The sequence below is a fragment of the Lynx canadensis genome, chromosome E2 (assembly GCF_007474595.2).
Source record: "Lynx canadensis isolate LIC74 chromosome E2, mLynCan4.pri.v2, whole genome shotgun sequence".
Classification (NCBI taxonomy): Eukaryota; Metazoa; Chordata; class Mammalia; order Carnivora; family Felidae; genus Lynx; species Lynx canadensis.
In genome coordinates, this window is record NC_044317.1 from 48780775 (window position 1) to 48793522 (window position 12748).

Genomic DNA, 12748 nt, shown 5'->3' on the forward strand with positions numbered 1-12748 from the left:
GTGGAGGCGGTGGCCTCATGTGCACAGCTGGGCCTGCCCATTTGTTCACCGGTGTTTTCTGACTTGTATTCCCGCAACAGGGGCTGTGGGGAGGGAGGGGGAGCTGATGTGGGGGTTGAGGCTGGCAGAGGGGCTGGGTGTGAGGGAGCAGGGAGAGCAGGGGGAGGTCGAGGTGGAGGGGAGGCTGTCCGGGGGTGAGGCCTCACTGCTCCGGAGCCGAGAGGGTGGCTGGTACCACGATTGAGAGAGGCCCCACAGGGAAGCTAGGGTGCAAAAGAAGGGCCAAGGTGGGGCGCCTGGGGGGCTCAGTCAGTTAAGTGTCTGACTCGGTTTCAGTTCAGGTCATGATCTCACGGTTTGTGAGTTCGAGTCCTGCATCGGGCTTTGTGCTGACAGTGTGGAGCCTTCTCCCTCTCTCCCTCTCTCTCTGCCCTTCTTGCACTTTCGTGCTCTCTCTCTCTCTCTCAAAATACTAAACTTTAAAGGAAAAATAAATAAATAAAAATAAAATGAACAAAAAGGCCCAATGAGGCAAGGCTGTGCAGGGCTCTCCCTCAGCCTCCAGCCCCTCTCCCTCCTGCAGAGTTTTCCCAGAACACTTGGTGGACCCTGTGATGGTCTTCGTCAAGCTGGGACATTTCATCCTTCTCTTTGGTGACTCTGGGGTCGGTCAGCCCTCACTCTCCTCCTGACTTCACCCCCTACCGCTTCAGGTAGTCTATACCTTCATCTATAAAATGGGTCTAATAATCCCACCTTGAAGGCCTGTGGGAGGATTGCATGAGGTAAGAAAGCCGCCTGCTTTCCCAGCATGAAAGGCATGCTCTCCTTGCATCCTTGATGAGATAGCACCCGCCATGGCTGATATCTCAGTGCTGTGCCAATTCTTGGCTTCTGTTAGTCTTCCCGACAGCCCTGAGCTCGGTACCCTTCTGACCCTCATGCCCACCATATTGTGGTTTTCATTTCCATTTCCCATTTCCCTAACAGGCAGGTTGACCACCTTTTTTGCGGTTTATTGGCTATTTGACAATTGTCTTCTTTTTAAATGTCTATTTATTTATTTTGAATGGGGGGGGAGGAGGAGGGAGGCAGGGAGGGGGAGAATCCCAAGCAGGCCCCGAGCCGTCAGTGCAAAGCCCTACACGGGGCTCGATCTCACAAACTGTGAGGTAATGACCTGAGCCAAAATCACGAGTTGGACACAACCAACTGAGCCACCCAGGCGCCCCAACAGTCTTCTTTTGGAAAGTCCCCCATCCAAGTCTTTTTTTGTTTTTAATTAAAAAAAAAATGGGGATATATGACCTTTTTACTGATTTGTGAGTCATTTCTATTTTCTGGATACAAGTTCTCGCCAGATACGTGTAGTGCAGATATCTTCCCCTTTGTGGCTTGCCTCTTCACTTTCAATCTTTTGGTGAAAGGGGAAGATTTTTAATTTTACTAAAGTCCATTTATCCATGTTTTCTGTTCCTTTTTGATTAATGCTTTTAGAAGTTATCATTTTTTTTTTACTGTTTGTTTATATTTGAGAGAGTGTGTGTGTGTGTGAATAGGGAAGGGGTAGAGAGAGAGGGAGACACAGAATCCAAAGCAGGCTCCAGGCTCCGAGCTGTCAGCACAGAGCCTGACGCGGGGCTCAGACTCACGAGCCATGAGATCATGATTTGAGCCGAAGGCAGACGCTTAACCTACTAAGCCACCTAGTTGCCCCGATGCTTTTAGAATTTAAGAATTCTTTGCCTACCCCAAGGTCATGAAGATAGTCTTCTATTCGTTTTCTAAAAACTTAATCATTTTACCTTGTACGATTAGAGCTACAATCCACATGAAGTTGATTTTTATGTACCATGTGAGGCAAGGGCTCAGAATATTTATTTCACGTGGATGTTCAATTGAGCAGCACATTTATTAAAGATGACCATTCTTTCTCCTTCACCAGTCTCACCTTTGTGATGAAGCATCTTCTTTTTTAATAGTAAAGATTTTACTATTTTTAAGTAATCTCTACACCCAATGTGGGGCTTGAACTCACAACCTCGAGATCCAGAATTGCACACTCTGCCCACCGAGCCAACCAGGTGCCCCTCAAGTATCTCTTTATGTGTGGGTTTCCAAGCTCCCTGTTCTATTGTCAGTTTGTCTATCTTTGGTCCCATACTACATTGTTTCAAATACCATAGCTTTAAAGCTTATTTTATTTATTTATTTTTTTAATGTTTATTTATTTATTTATTTATTTATTTACTTATTTATTTATTTTTGAGAGAGAGAGCACGGGCAGGAGAGGGGCAGAGAGAGAGGGAGACACAGAATCTGAAGCAGGCTCGAGGTTCTGAGCTGTCAGCACAGAGCTCGATGCAGGACTTGAACCCACAAACTGCAAGGTTGTGACCTGAGCTGAAGTCGGACGCTTAATTGAGCCACCTAGGTGCCCCATCAAATACCATGGCTGTAAATTAAGTATTAATTAATACCCAATAGGGTCAATTCTCCAGTTTCTTCTTTAGGATTGCTCTGGCTTTTCCTGACCATTTGTGTTTCTGTATACATTTAGATATCCTACTTCAAAAAATTTTAATATTTTAATATTTAGTATTACATTTTTTAATTAAAACAATTCATCATATCAAGGAAGACACACAAGTTAATACAAACCTATGTAAAATAGAATCCAAACAGCACATGCGGGTGGGGAGTGAAAAGCCAGGCTCCTTCTCCCTCCAGGCGCCCATTTTTTCCCTCAGAGGCCACATCCTTCCAGAAGCTTCTATGCATGTACAAGCACTCAGTCTTTCCTTCACAAAGAGTAGCATATTGTACACGTTGTTCTGTGGCTTTTTTTTTTCTCTTAATATATCCGATAGAACTTGTTATTTTAGTAGTTGCCTAGGAGTCTTTGATGACATCAATAATCTTTTTAACCTGTCCCAAATTAGGCTGTTGCAGTCTTTGTTCCCACCGGGAGCTGTGCTGCCATGATTCTGTCGGGCGTACATTTTATGTACAGATGCGCAGCCATTTGTGGGATGGATTCTTAGAATCAGACTTAGCACCAGCCCACTGTCTGCAGTACTTCCGCAGAAGGCTCTGAACAAGTCTGAAAACCCTGAATGAGCGGCTCCATAAGACCCTTGCTTCTGATGGTCTGGGGCTCCCTGCTGAGTCCTAGATCATTGTTTTCTGATCTTGACTTCTGTTCACAGGCCCCAGTCTCTGTTTCTGACCTTATTAAGCTCAGACCCTGATCCTGAGACCTTGAACCCAGATCCACCACCCAAGCGCCTCAGCCTTGAGTTTGGAGATCAGCTGAGCCCTGGTGGAAGGAACAAGGGCTTCACTGAACGTGCCCGGGAACCGGGTTTTGAGCCCCAGCTTCGCCCCACCTTCCCTCCCCACTGCCCTGCTTCACCGCCGCGTAGCCTTGGACAAGACACATGACCTCCCTGAGCTTCCCTGCTCTGTATATCGAAAGAGCTTGGGGAGAACCTCCCAGCTCTAATGCTGGGTCCGGCCTGGGTCCTCCGTCTGTCTGGCTTCTCCCATGCCGCTTTCTGGTTGTGTCCACCTTGGTTCTGTCTTGCACGGGGCTTAAGAGCAGACCTCTGGAGTCAGACCAGCTTGTCCGTCTTGGCCGCTTACTACTTCACTTCTTGGGACCTCAGTGTCCTCATCTCTAAAACAGAGGTAATAATATCGACTTCCCACGCCGACAGAATAGCTGTCACACAGCAAGCCTGCAAGAAATTCTAGCTACCGCTGCTATTATTAGGATTATCTCACATTCCTACTCCCAGTTCCACAGTTTTGGGCTTGGAAAGGCAGCTTCGTTGGAGAGTGAGAAGCACTGATTTCCCTCCATCCCACTACCCCCCAGCTGTGGGGCTTGGTGTGGTCCCGGAATCCAGAGCCTATAATAAGACCTGGCCTCATCGTCCCTGTCGCCGTGTAACCAGTCGCCTCACTTGACCTCTGTGAGCCTCAGTTTCCACATGTGTAAAATGAGTCTGATGATGCCTCCAGTGTGAGGTCAGTGCCAGGAGTTAAAGCGATTCTTTCCTGCGAGCACATGAAGTGCAGGGGCTGGGCACATAGCAGGGATTCCGTGGGAGGTAACCATTGTGGAGATTCTTGCCAAGGCCCCCCCCCCCCCCACCTACCCCTGCCGCTGTGTCCTGAGTCCTAACTTCCTTTGTGCCTAAGTCTGAAGTGACACTATACAAACACCCGTTCAGACAATAACCGTGTCAAGATAAGATTCCCTTTTTGCTGACATCATCTTCATATGCCTCGTCTTACTAGCCCTTTGGCACATTTCCTCTGCCTTTGTGCTTATTTGGTGCACTGGGGGTCAGTAAGGTTTGCTGGAACCCCTCAGAAATAAGCATCAAGGTAGCAAACCTCTTCACAGTCTCAGGTTATTTGTTTAGCCTGCAAAGCATCACAAGGATTGGTATTTGAATGTGTGTGGCTGTTAACCTTTGTAATCAGGACGTTTTACAAAACAGCCGAGGTTTCTAACATTCTTGACATTGGGCCATCTGGCATCTCAGGCCTGCTTCCCTGGTGGTGGTGGTGGTGGTGGTGTCGGCTGGAGCTAAGTCCTGGTGGCCCTCTGATCCCGTGCTAGCTCATCAAGTCAGTTCAGTGGGTCGCTACTGGTCGTGTAGGAAAGCGAGGTAGAGCAGGACAGAAAATAATCAGGGTGTGCTGCCCTTAGTCACTAAGGATACGGACCATTTCAAGGAACAAAGTCTATTTAAGTGCCTGTGTGCGCGCACGCATGTGTGGTTCGCATTGGAAGGTAAAATGTATTTCTTACTGTGAGGTCCTAGTCAGAAATCTGAAAGCCCCTGTTCCAGTTTGGCACAATCTCCCAACAGTGTGATTCACTCTTAGGTTACTAACGCGCCTCCCCTGGTAGGCATTTGAGTTTGAGACGATTGAGCATCAGGTTGGCTGGTGGAGATTAAAACAGCTCCCCGTGATCTGCCAGAGGGGAAGCCCCCGGCGTCTGTGGCCCTAGCTTCCAGGCCCAGTCCGCACCCTGAGCGTTTGTGCGCAAGGAACGGAGGCGGTGACTCCATCCCGCAGCGCGGTGGATTCCTGATCCGCGCTCCCCCAGCAGCCGCTGGACGCCCGGGCCCTGACCTCGCTTCTCTGCTGCTTCCCAGGAGAACCCGTACGTCATGCGGCGGCCAAACTTCCAGGCCCTGTCCGGGAACGAGCGCTTCGAGGGCTTCTGCGTGGACATGCTGCGGGAGCTGGCTGAGCTGCTGCGCTTCCGCTACCGCCTACGGCTGGTGGAAGACGGGCTGTACGGGGCGCCAGAGCCCAACGGCTCCTGGACGGGCATGGTCGGCGAGCTCATCAACCGGGTACGGCCGGGCCGGGTCTGGGGAAGGGGGCGTGGCCCAGGTGGGTGTGGGGAGGCCACCAGCCAGTGGCACTTCAGCCACTGGCGCCTAACGAGGTGCGCCGTGTTGCTGTGCCTGGTGAGCACCATGGGGCAGGCGCGGTGTGGGGGATGAGAGGCGATGTGTCACCTCCAGTGGCCTGCTTTGCCTTGCCAGATGCTCCCCTAACGCCACCTTGGCTTAGCTGGCTCTCAGAGATGTTTTGGGTGCACAAAAAGAGACATGGAGCTGGAATCGGACAAAGACTGAGGGGGTCGAGAGAGGCTTCCTACAGGTGGCAGGGCTGGGCCAGGAGGACAGGGGTAGCGCTCGCTGGTGCACTGTGCCCCGCACCTGCTGGGAGGGCCTCACACATGGCAGACATCAGGGCTGCCTGTTGAACTCATTTATTGAGCACCTACTGTGTGCCTTGCACCATGCTGGGCGTAGGCTATAGCAGTAAGCACAGTGGACCTGCCTGGACCCTGCTCTCAAAAGCTTAGGGTGTCCTTAGGATGCAGGAACGCAGATGACCACAAGACAGCCTTTGGGGCTGTGACGGAGAAAATTCAGAGAAGGGACCCAGAGGAGGCTTCCGACCCAGCCAGGCATCCAGGGAGGCCTTCCCAGAAGAGGTGACACCCAAGCAGATTCCCAAGGTGTGTGAGGCAGTCAGCAAGGTGGGGGATATGGGAAGAAGGGAATGTGTTCAGAGAATAGGAAGTGGCATTTATAGAAGGGGAGTCAGGGTGAGAGAGAATGGGGTCCCCTGGAAGGGCCTTGAGTGTGGGTGGGATTTGGATGAAGGGGAGGAGGGGAGAGAGGCAGGGGTGTGGGAGGTGGTAGGCAAGGGTGGTGTGGAAAGAGTATTTTGTTGGAGTCAGACCAGTCTGGGTTTGAATCCTCAGGTGAGTTGTCTCTCTTTCGTGAACCTCTGTTTTTCCCTGCCTAGGATGGGGATAAGGAGGCCTCATGGGTCTGTCATGAGGGTTTTGGGAAACAGGGACAGTACCGCACGTGTTGTTTGTCAGAGGCAGGAGGACTCAATATGTGGTCCCTCCTTGTATTTATTCTAGGCAGGAGAAACCATGTAGGTGAACGCCTGGGGGCAGGACTGTGTCCTGGGAGACAGGCCCCAGGCTTGCGGCTCGCCTAGGGCAGGTGCACAGAGCAGGGACCTGTGGCCACGAATAGTCACGGAAGCCTTGACATTGGACTTGGCTGAGGACATCCAGGATCCTCACCCTCCTGTCTCCTCCATCCCATAATTCACTGCATCCAAACCCCTGAATGTCACCAAGGTAGACTTGAGAAGGCCACTTTGCTTAACAAGGGCATTTATTCCTCAGGGCACTGATTTTCAAAAGCTGTTTTGACTGCAGAACCTTTTTTCCCAATTGAAAGCACTCTCAGAACCCTTGGACAAAGCCGAATAACTCTGGTGGAGGCAGAGTGGGGGTGTCCCTGGAGTCCTGGTGGCTAGGTCTCTCCCCGCCTCACCCCAGGGGCAGGCCCGAGGCACTGCCCCACAGCTGCTAGCCTGTTTGAAAGCTTCTGCCCTGGGTGGGTTTGAAGGGCCTGAGGCCAGAAACTGAGAAGACAGGGGGCAAGGAGAGCTGGTGGCCCAGCTCCCACCAGACTGGCCTGCTTCCCCATGACCTCCGTTTCCACACCCTGGTCCTCAGTCATGTAGGCTCAGAACCATTCATTCATCGGTGTCCCCAGAAATAAGCAGATTCTAGGAGAGTAGCCCCTGACTTAACCCCCAGGGCCTCAGGCCTACCTGAGGGGAGGAGGCTTTGGCCTGATGGTGTCATCTGGGGCAAGCATAAGACAGAGGCCAGGAGCTTTTCTGATGGGCTGCTGTGATTGTGGTCCCGAGTCCTGTTTGAATCGTGGCTTTGCGGCCTATTAGCGGTGTGACCTCGGGGAAGTTACTCAACTTCTCTGTAACATCATTTCTTCAACAGTATGATTGAGGAAATAATAGTCACTAGTACGCACAGCTGTCACAAGCATGAAACGAGTTATTCCTGGGGCTTAGAATAGGGCCTGGCAGGTAGTGGGTACTATAAGCATGTGCTCTATTCTGTATTCTTTTTCTTTTTAAATTTTTTATGTTTATTTTATTTTTGAGAGAGAGAGAGAGCGTGCAAGCGGGGGAGGGCAGAGAGAGAGGGAGACACAGAATCTGAAGCAGGCTCCAGGCTCTGAGCTGTCAGCACAGAGCCCGATGTGGGGCTCGAACTCACCAACCGTGAGATTATGACCAGAGCCGAAGTTGGGCGCTCAACCGACTGAGCCACCTAGGCACCTTTCTATTGTCTATTCTTATTAACGTTCTTCCTACCAGCCTGGCCAGCACGTGCATACGTTCACGTGTTTGTTCTCAAACCAGCTAGCATATACCTGGGCCTACTGTGTGCCAGGCCTGTGCTGTACCCTGGGGATACAGTGGCCAGGCCTGGCGTTGCTATTACTGAGCAGGTTAAGAGTTGGGCCGTCAGTAGGAGGTTCCTGGTATGTGTCCCCAAGGTTTCAACTGGCTCAAGTGAGGAAACCGAATCACTCGGGCTGGGGGGTCAGCAGGATGGCCTGCAGGGGGGGAGGGGGATGGCAAAGGGGGGGACAGGGGGAGGGCTTGGTGACTGCCTGGGGCGGGGGACGTAGGAGAGAGGACTGAGCCTCTCTGTTGCTGGGCAGCTGGGTGACGGCGGTGACATTTAGGGAGAGAACACTGGAGGAGGAGCAGGCTGGGAACACGAAGGGTGGGCGGGGCTTGGCCCTGCAGAGGCTCAGCTGCCTGCCTGCCTGCCGTGGGACGGCCAAGTACACGGAGATTCGTGCGGTACTCGGGTTCTCCCGGCCGCAGCCGCAGCAGCAGCCTTTGTTGACTCCACACCACACGCCGGAGGCTTTTCAAGTGTTACTTAACGATCCTAACAATCCCTGTCCTCCCACTGCTGCTCTGGGGCTCAGAGGTGAAGGGATTTCCACACCGCCCTCCCCTCCCACGGGGCTGCAGCCAGGTGCCTCCGACCTCGGGTCCTTCCCAGACACCCAGCAGGTACTTGGAAAGCTCAGAGTGGACAGGATGATGCCCACGCACGCTGGCTTTCTGAACTGTATTAACCCCACCCCATGAGGAGGGCCTGGTCTCAGCCCAGTTTTCTCTAATGGAGAGTGAGGCACCAAGGTCCCATGTCTAGGCCACACGGCTAGTGACCGGCAGAGCCAGGGCTGGCCCCCAACAGGCTGGCCCAGAACTGATGAGTGACTTCCAGATGGAAGCCAGCCCGGGGCACCGGAATCTTCCCAGCCACCCCACCTGTCCCCAGGCCAGTCTTGAATTCCGGTCCGTTTATTCCACCCAGTGGCCACTGCTGGAATTGGCCTTCTCCCTGGCCTCACTGTCGTGGCCGTGAGTTCAGGCCCCGGCCCCTCGGTTCCTCACTGGCCTCTTGGCCTCCCAGCTCTCTCCCTTCTGGTTTGTCCCCTAGTAGGATCTTCTACAATGCCAGTCTGACCTGTCACTCACACGTTGTAGCCATAGTGCCCCACACCATAAAGTCTGTGCCCACAGGCCCCGCCCTCAAGGGCAAAGCAGATATCTTAGGTTGGTCCGGGGAAGCAGACTCTGATGTGGAGATTAGCAGGCAGGAGGCCCCCTTGGAAACCAGCCTTGTGAGGGAGTGAAGGAGCCGGCCTGGGCAGAGTTAAGACTCTGCAGTTACGACTGGCCCTGTGGCGGGGGAGCTGGAGCTCTGGAGCCGGAATGGCCTCAAAGACAGCCCCCGAGGTGAGGGGTAGGAGTTTATATGCCCCACCGGCCTGTCATTGGAAGGGGCTGTCCTCAGGGAGGGTCAGTGCCTTGGGCGAGGAAGCTCTTCCACCCACAGAGCTGAGAGGGATCAGCCACCAGCACCCTTGGCAGCTGGGGCAGTGAGTGCCCCATCCTGAGGGACGGTCGGGGTGGCCTCCGTGGAGACCCCCTACGGCCAGGAGCTAGTTACAGGTCAGGCGGAGCCAGCCTCAGGTGCCCACGTGATCCCCGCGCAACGGGTCGCCTCTCTGAACTCAGTGTCCTCTCTTGAAATGGAGATGAAATTACTGCTGTCACAGAGTCTTGTGGGGAGTGGGTGAGGGAGAGTACAAGGTCCCAGAGCAGAGCCTGGATCACGGGGCCTTGCGGGTAAGGAGTTTGGATGTTATTTTCTGTTTTCTTTTCTTCTTCCTTTTGATATTTATTTTTGAGAGAGAGAGCGTGTGCGCACATGTGCGAGCAAGGGAAGGCCAGAGAGACAGGGAGACAGAGAATTCCAAGCAGGCTCTGTGCTGTCAGTGCAGAGCCCGATGTGGGGCTCAAACTCACGAGCTGTGAGATCATGACCTGAGCCAAAGTCAAGACTCAGGCGCTTAACCGACTGAGCCACCCGGGTGCCCCCTGGATGTTATTTTCATTGTGTGTGAAGCCAGTGGAAGGATTGACGCAGGAAATGTGACGTGATCTCATTTGTTTCTGCTTTATTTGTTGAGGTAAAATTCGTATCACGTAAAATGAACCATGTTAACGTGTATAACTCAGCGGCATTTAGTATATTCACAATGTTGTACAACCACCACCTCTTCCTAGTGCTGAAACATTTTTGTGACCCCCAGAGAAAACCCCATACCCATGAAGCAGTCAGCTCCCATTCCCCCTTTCCCCAGCTCCCAACAACCACCAGTCAGCTAACCCCTGCCACCAATCTCTCTGTCTCCCTGGATTTACTTATTCTAAATATTTCATGTAAATGGAGTCATCCAATATGTGGCCTTTTTTGCGTGGCTTCTTTCACTCAGCGCCACGTGTTCAAGGTTCAAAAATGTTGTAGCATGGATCATGGACCATATATTCCTGTGTAGGGCTGAATAATGTTCCATTGTACGGACGTATGACCTTAATTTTCGAATCATTTAAAAATGATCACTCCGGCTGCTCTCTTGAGAAAGAGCGTAATGGGAGAAGAGTAGACCCAGGATGGTCCATTTAGAAGTCCACTGGAGGGTTCAGAAGGCAGAAAGAAGGTGGCTTATACTCCAGTGCTGGCCATGTTGGGTGTGCTCACGAGGGAAAGAGTCAAGGGTGACTGCAGGATGTGGCCTAAGCAGCTGGGTGGGTGGTGAGTCTGGTTTCCCCCATGGGGAGGACGTGGGAGGAGCTGTTTGGTGGATTTGGGGAAATAAGAGTTGTCTCTGGGCATGGGTTGTTGGAGGTGACTCTCTGAAATTCAAGAGGAGAAATACGGATTTCATTGTGCAGCTGAGCATGAATTATTTAACTCATCCCCTGTTTGGGTGGTTTCCAGTTTTTGCTAGTGTAGACAATGCCACCATCAACTGGGCTGTGGATCTGTGGGTGTCTTCCTGGAGGATAAACTCCAAACAGCGGAAGCGCCGGGTCAGAGAGAGTGAACGATGTTGTTTAAGCGGAGACTGCCAGATGGATGTTCGAAAACGTTCCGCCAATTTGTATTCCCACCAGAAGTGCACGAGAATGTCAGATTTCCCACACTTTTGCCAGCAAGAGGTATTATCAATCTTTAAAAAAACAAAAAAAAAAAAAAAACAAAAAAAACCCAAAAAACCTCTGCCGATCAGAAAGGCCAAAAATAATACCTAAATGTTTCGACCTAAACAGAGTGTTACATAGCTGTATACTAATCCCCATGTGGAGAGACTGTGATTTAGCGAAGCATTTTTTTTTTTGTATTTAGTTGTTTTCAGGTATTTTTATTTGTCTTTATGCACCCAAGCACGGTCTGCATTGCAGCTGATTAGAACTGATTCTCTGAATAGAATGACTAGGTAAAAGAGGAGGTCCCTTCGTATGGCTTTTGTTCTATATTATCCAGCCGCTTTCCGGAAAAGCTTACAGCAGTTTCTATACAGGCTCCCCCTCCCACAGAGGGTTGTGATTGGCTTTTAGATAGACAACCCCCACCCTTGCCCCGATGCCTGCTGTCATTTTAATTAATTAATTAAAGTTTTTAACGTTCATTACTTTTGAGAGAGAAAGAGCGAGCTGTGTGAGCCGGGGAGGGGCAGAGAGAGGGAGACACAGAATCCGAAGCAGGCTCCAGGCTCTGAGCCGTCAGCACAGAGCCTGACGCAGGGCTCAAACTCACAAACCGCGAGATCATGACCTGAGCCGAAGTCAGACCCTTAACCGACTGAGCCACTCAGGTGTCCCCCACCATCATTTTTATAGATGGCGGATCACTTTGATTTTTCCTGGTGGACCGCAGCAGGCCTTATGTGGTCAGGTGATAGATGGAGTCTGAGCCAAGCTCCACTCAGAATGGGTCCGATAGGTCCTCAGACCCACCCTGTGTTTTCCGTGGTCCCACTTGTATAATTGCAGCCAGCGGAATCCCACACTGGCTCGCTGACCCGTGGAGTCGGGGCCGTTACCGTAAAAGAACCGAGCGGAAGCCCCTAGAATTCCCCGTCCTTCCCAGGATAGTAATCCAAAAGCAATTCTACGTCCTTTGGGGGAATTGCAGAGATCAGTGCCGCCGTTAACGGCTTGAAAGAAGCAGAGGTAGTGATCTCATCCCCAGTCAACTGGCCGGTTCGGCCTGTGCGGGAGGCAGATGGATCTTGGACAAGGACTGTGGATTATTGTAAATGTAATCAGGCGGTGACTCCGATTGCGGTGGCCGGACCAAATTAAGTAGCTTTGCTGGAGGAAGTCAACACAGCCCTTGGCAGCTGGTGTGAGCTACTGACCTGGCAAATGCTTTTTTTCTCCATAACGCTTTCTGAGGTCCACCAGGAGTCTTCAGTCTTGCCTCCGGGTGATACCTGTTTCCTTGCTTTCTGCCATCACATAGGCCACAGAGAACTTGATGTTGACAGTGCACCCGGGGTCACGCTGGTCCGCTCCACTGGCAATATTACACCGATCAGATCTCGTGAGCAGGAAATCGCATTTAAGGGGGTTGGCAGTCAACGTGCTGTTGACATCAGCCGGTCAGGATCCAATCTGGAGACAAAAATAGCACCAGGTACTTGAATGGAATCCCAACAGCTACTTGAACAGAGAGGATCTGGTGTAAAGAATTGTTACCTGAATGTAAAGTTGTTAACCAGATAACTGGAAGGGTAGAAAGCGAACTAAGGGATCACAGGGTGGCAGGAAGCAGCCACCGTCCTGAGGGCCTAAGGGGACAGGGGAAGAAGTTGGAAAGATTAACACTTAGAAACTCAGACAAAGGGCCCCACGGAGCTGAAACTCAGACTTCTGAGGAGGGGGTGCTGTTTGTCTGGTACTGGTGACGTCGGGTGGGGTTGGGGATTTGGGGATA

The 12748-nt window shown here is 51.7% G+C and overlaps 1 protein-coding gene across 3 annotated transcripts in view; it reads left to right on the forward strand.

Moving 5' to 3' along the window:
• GRIK5 (glutamate ionotropic receptor kainate type subunit 5) overlaps positions 1-12748 on the forward strand; it is a 55067-nt gene that overhangs the window by 15443 nt on the left and 26876 nt on the right. For all 3 annotated transcript variants that reach the window (XM_030299245.1, XM_030299246.1, XM_030299247.1), the window contains one exon: positions 5178-5381. In XM_030299245.1, the coding sequence (XP_030155105.1) occupies positions 5178-5381 (204 nt within the window). The remainder of the gene's footprint in view (positions 1-5177; positions 5382-12748) is intronic.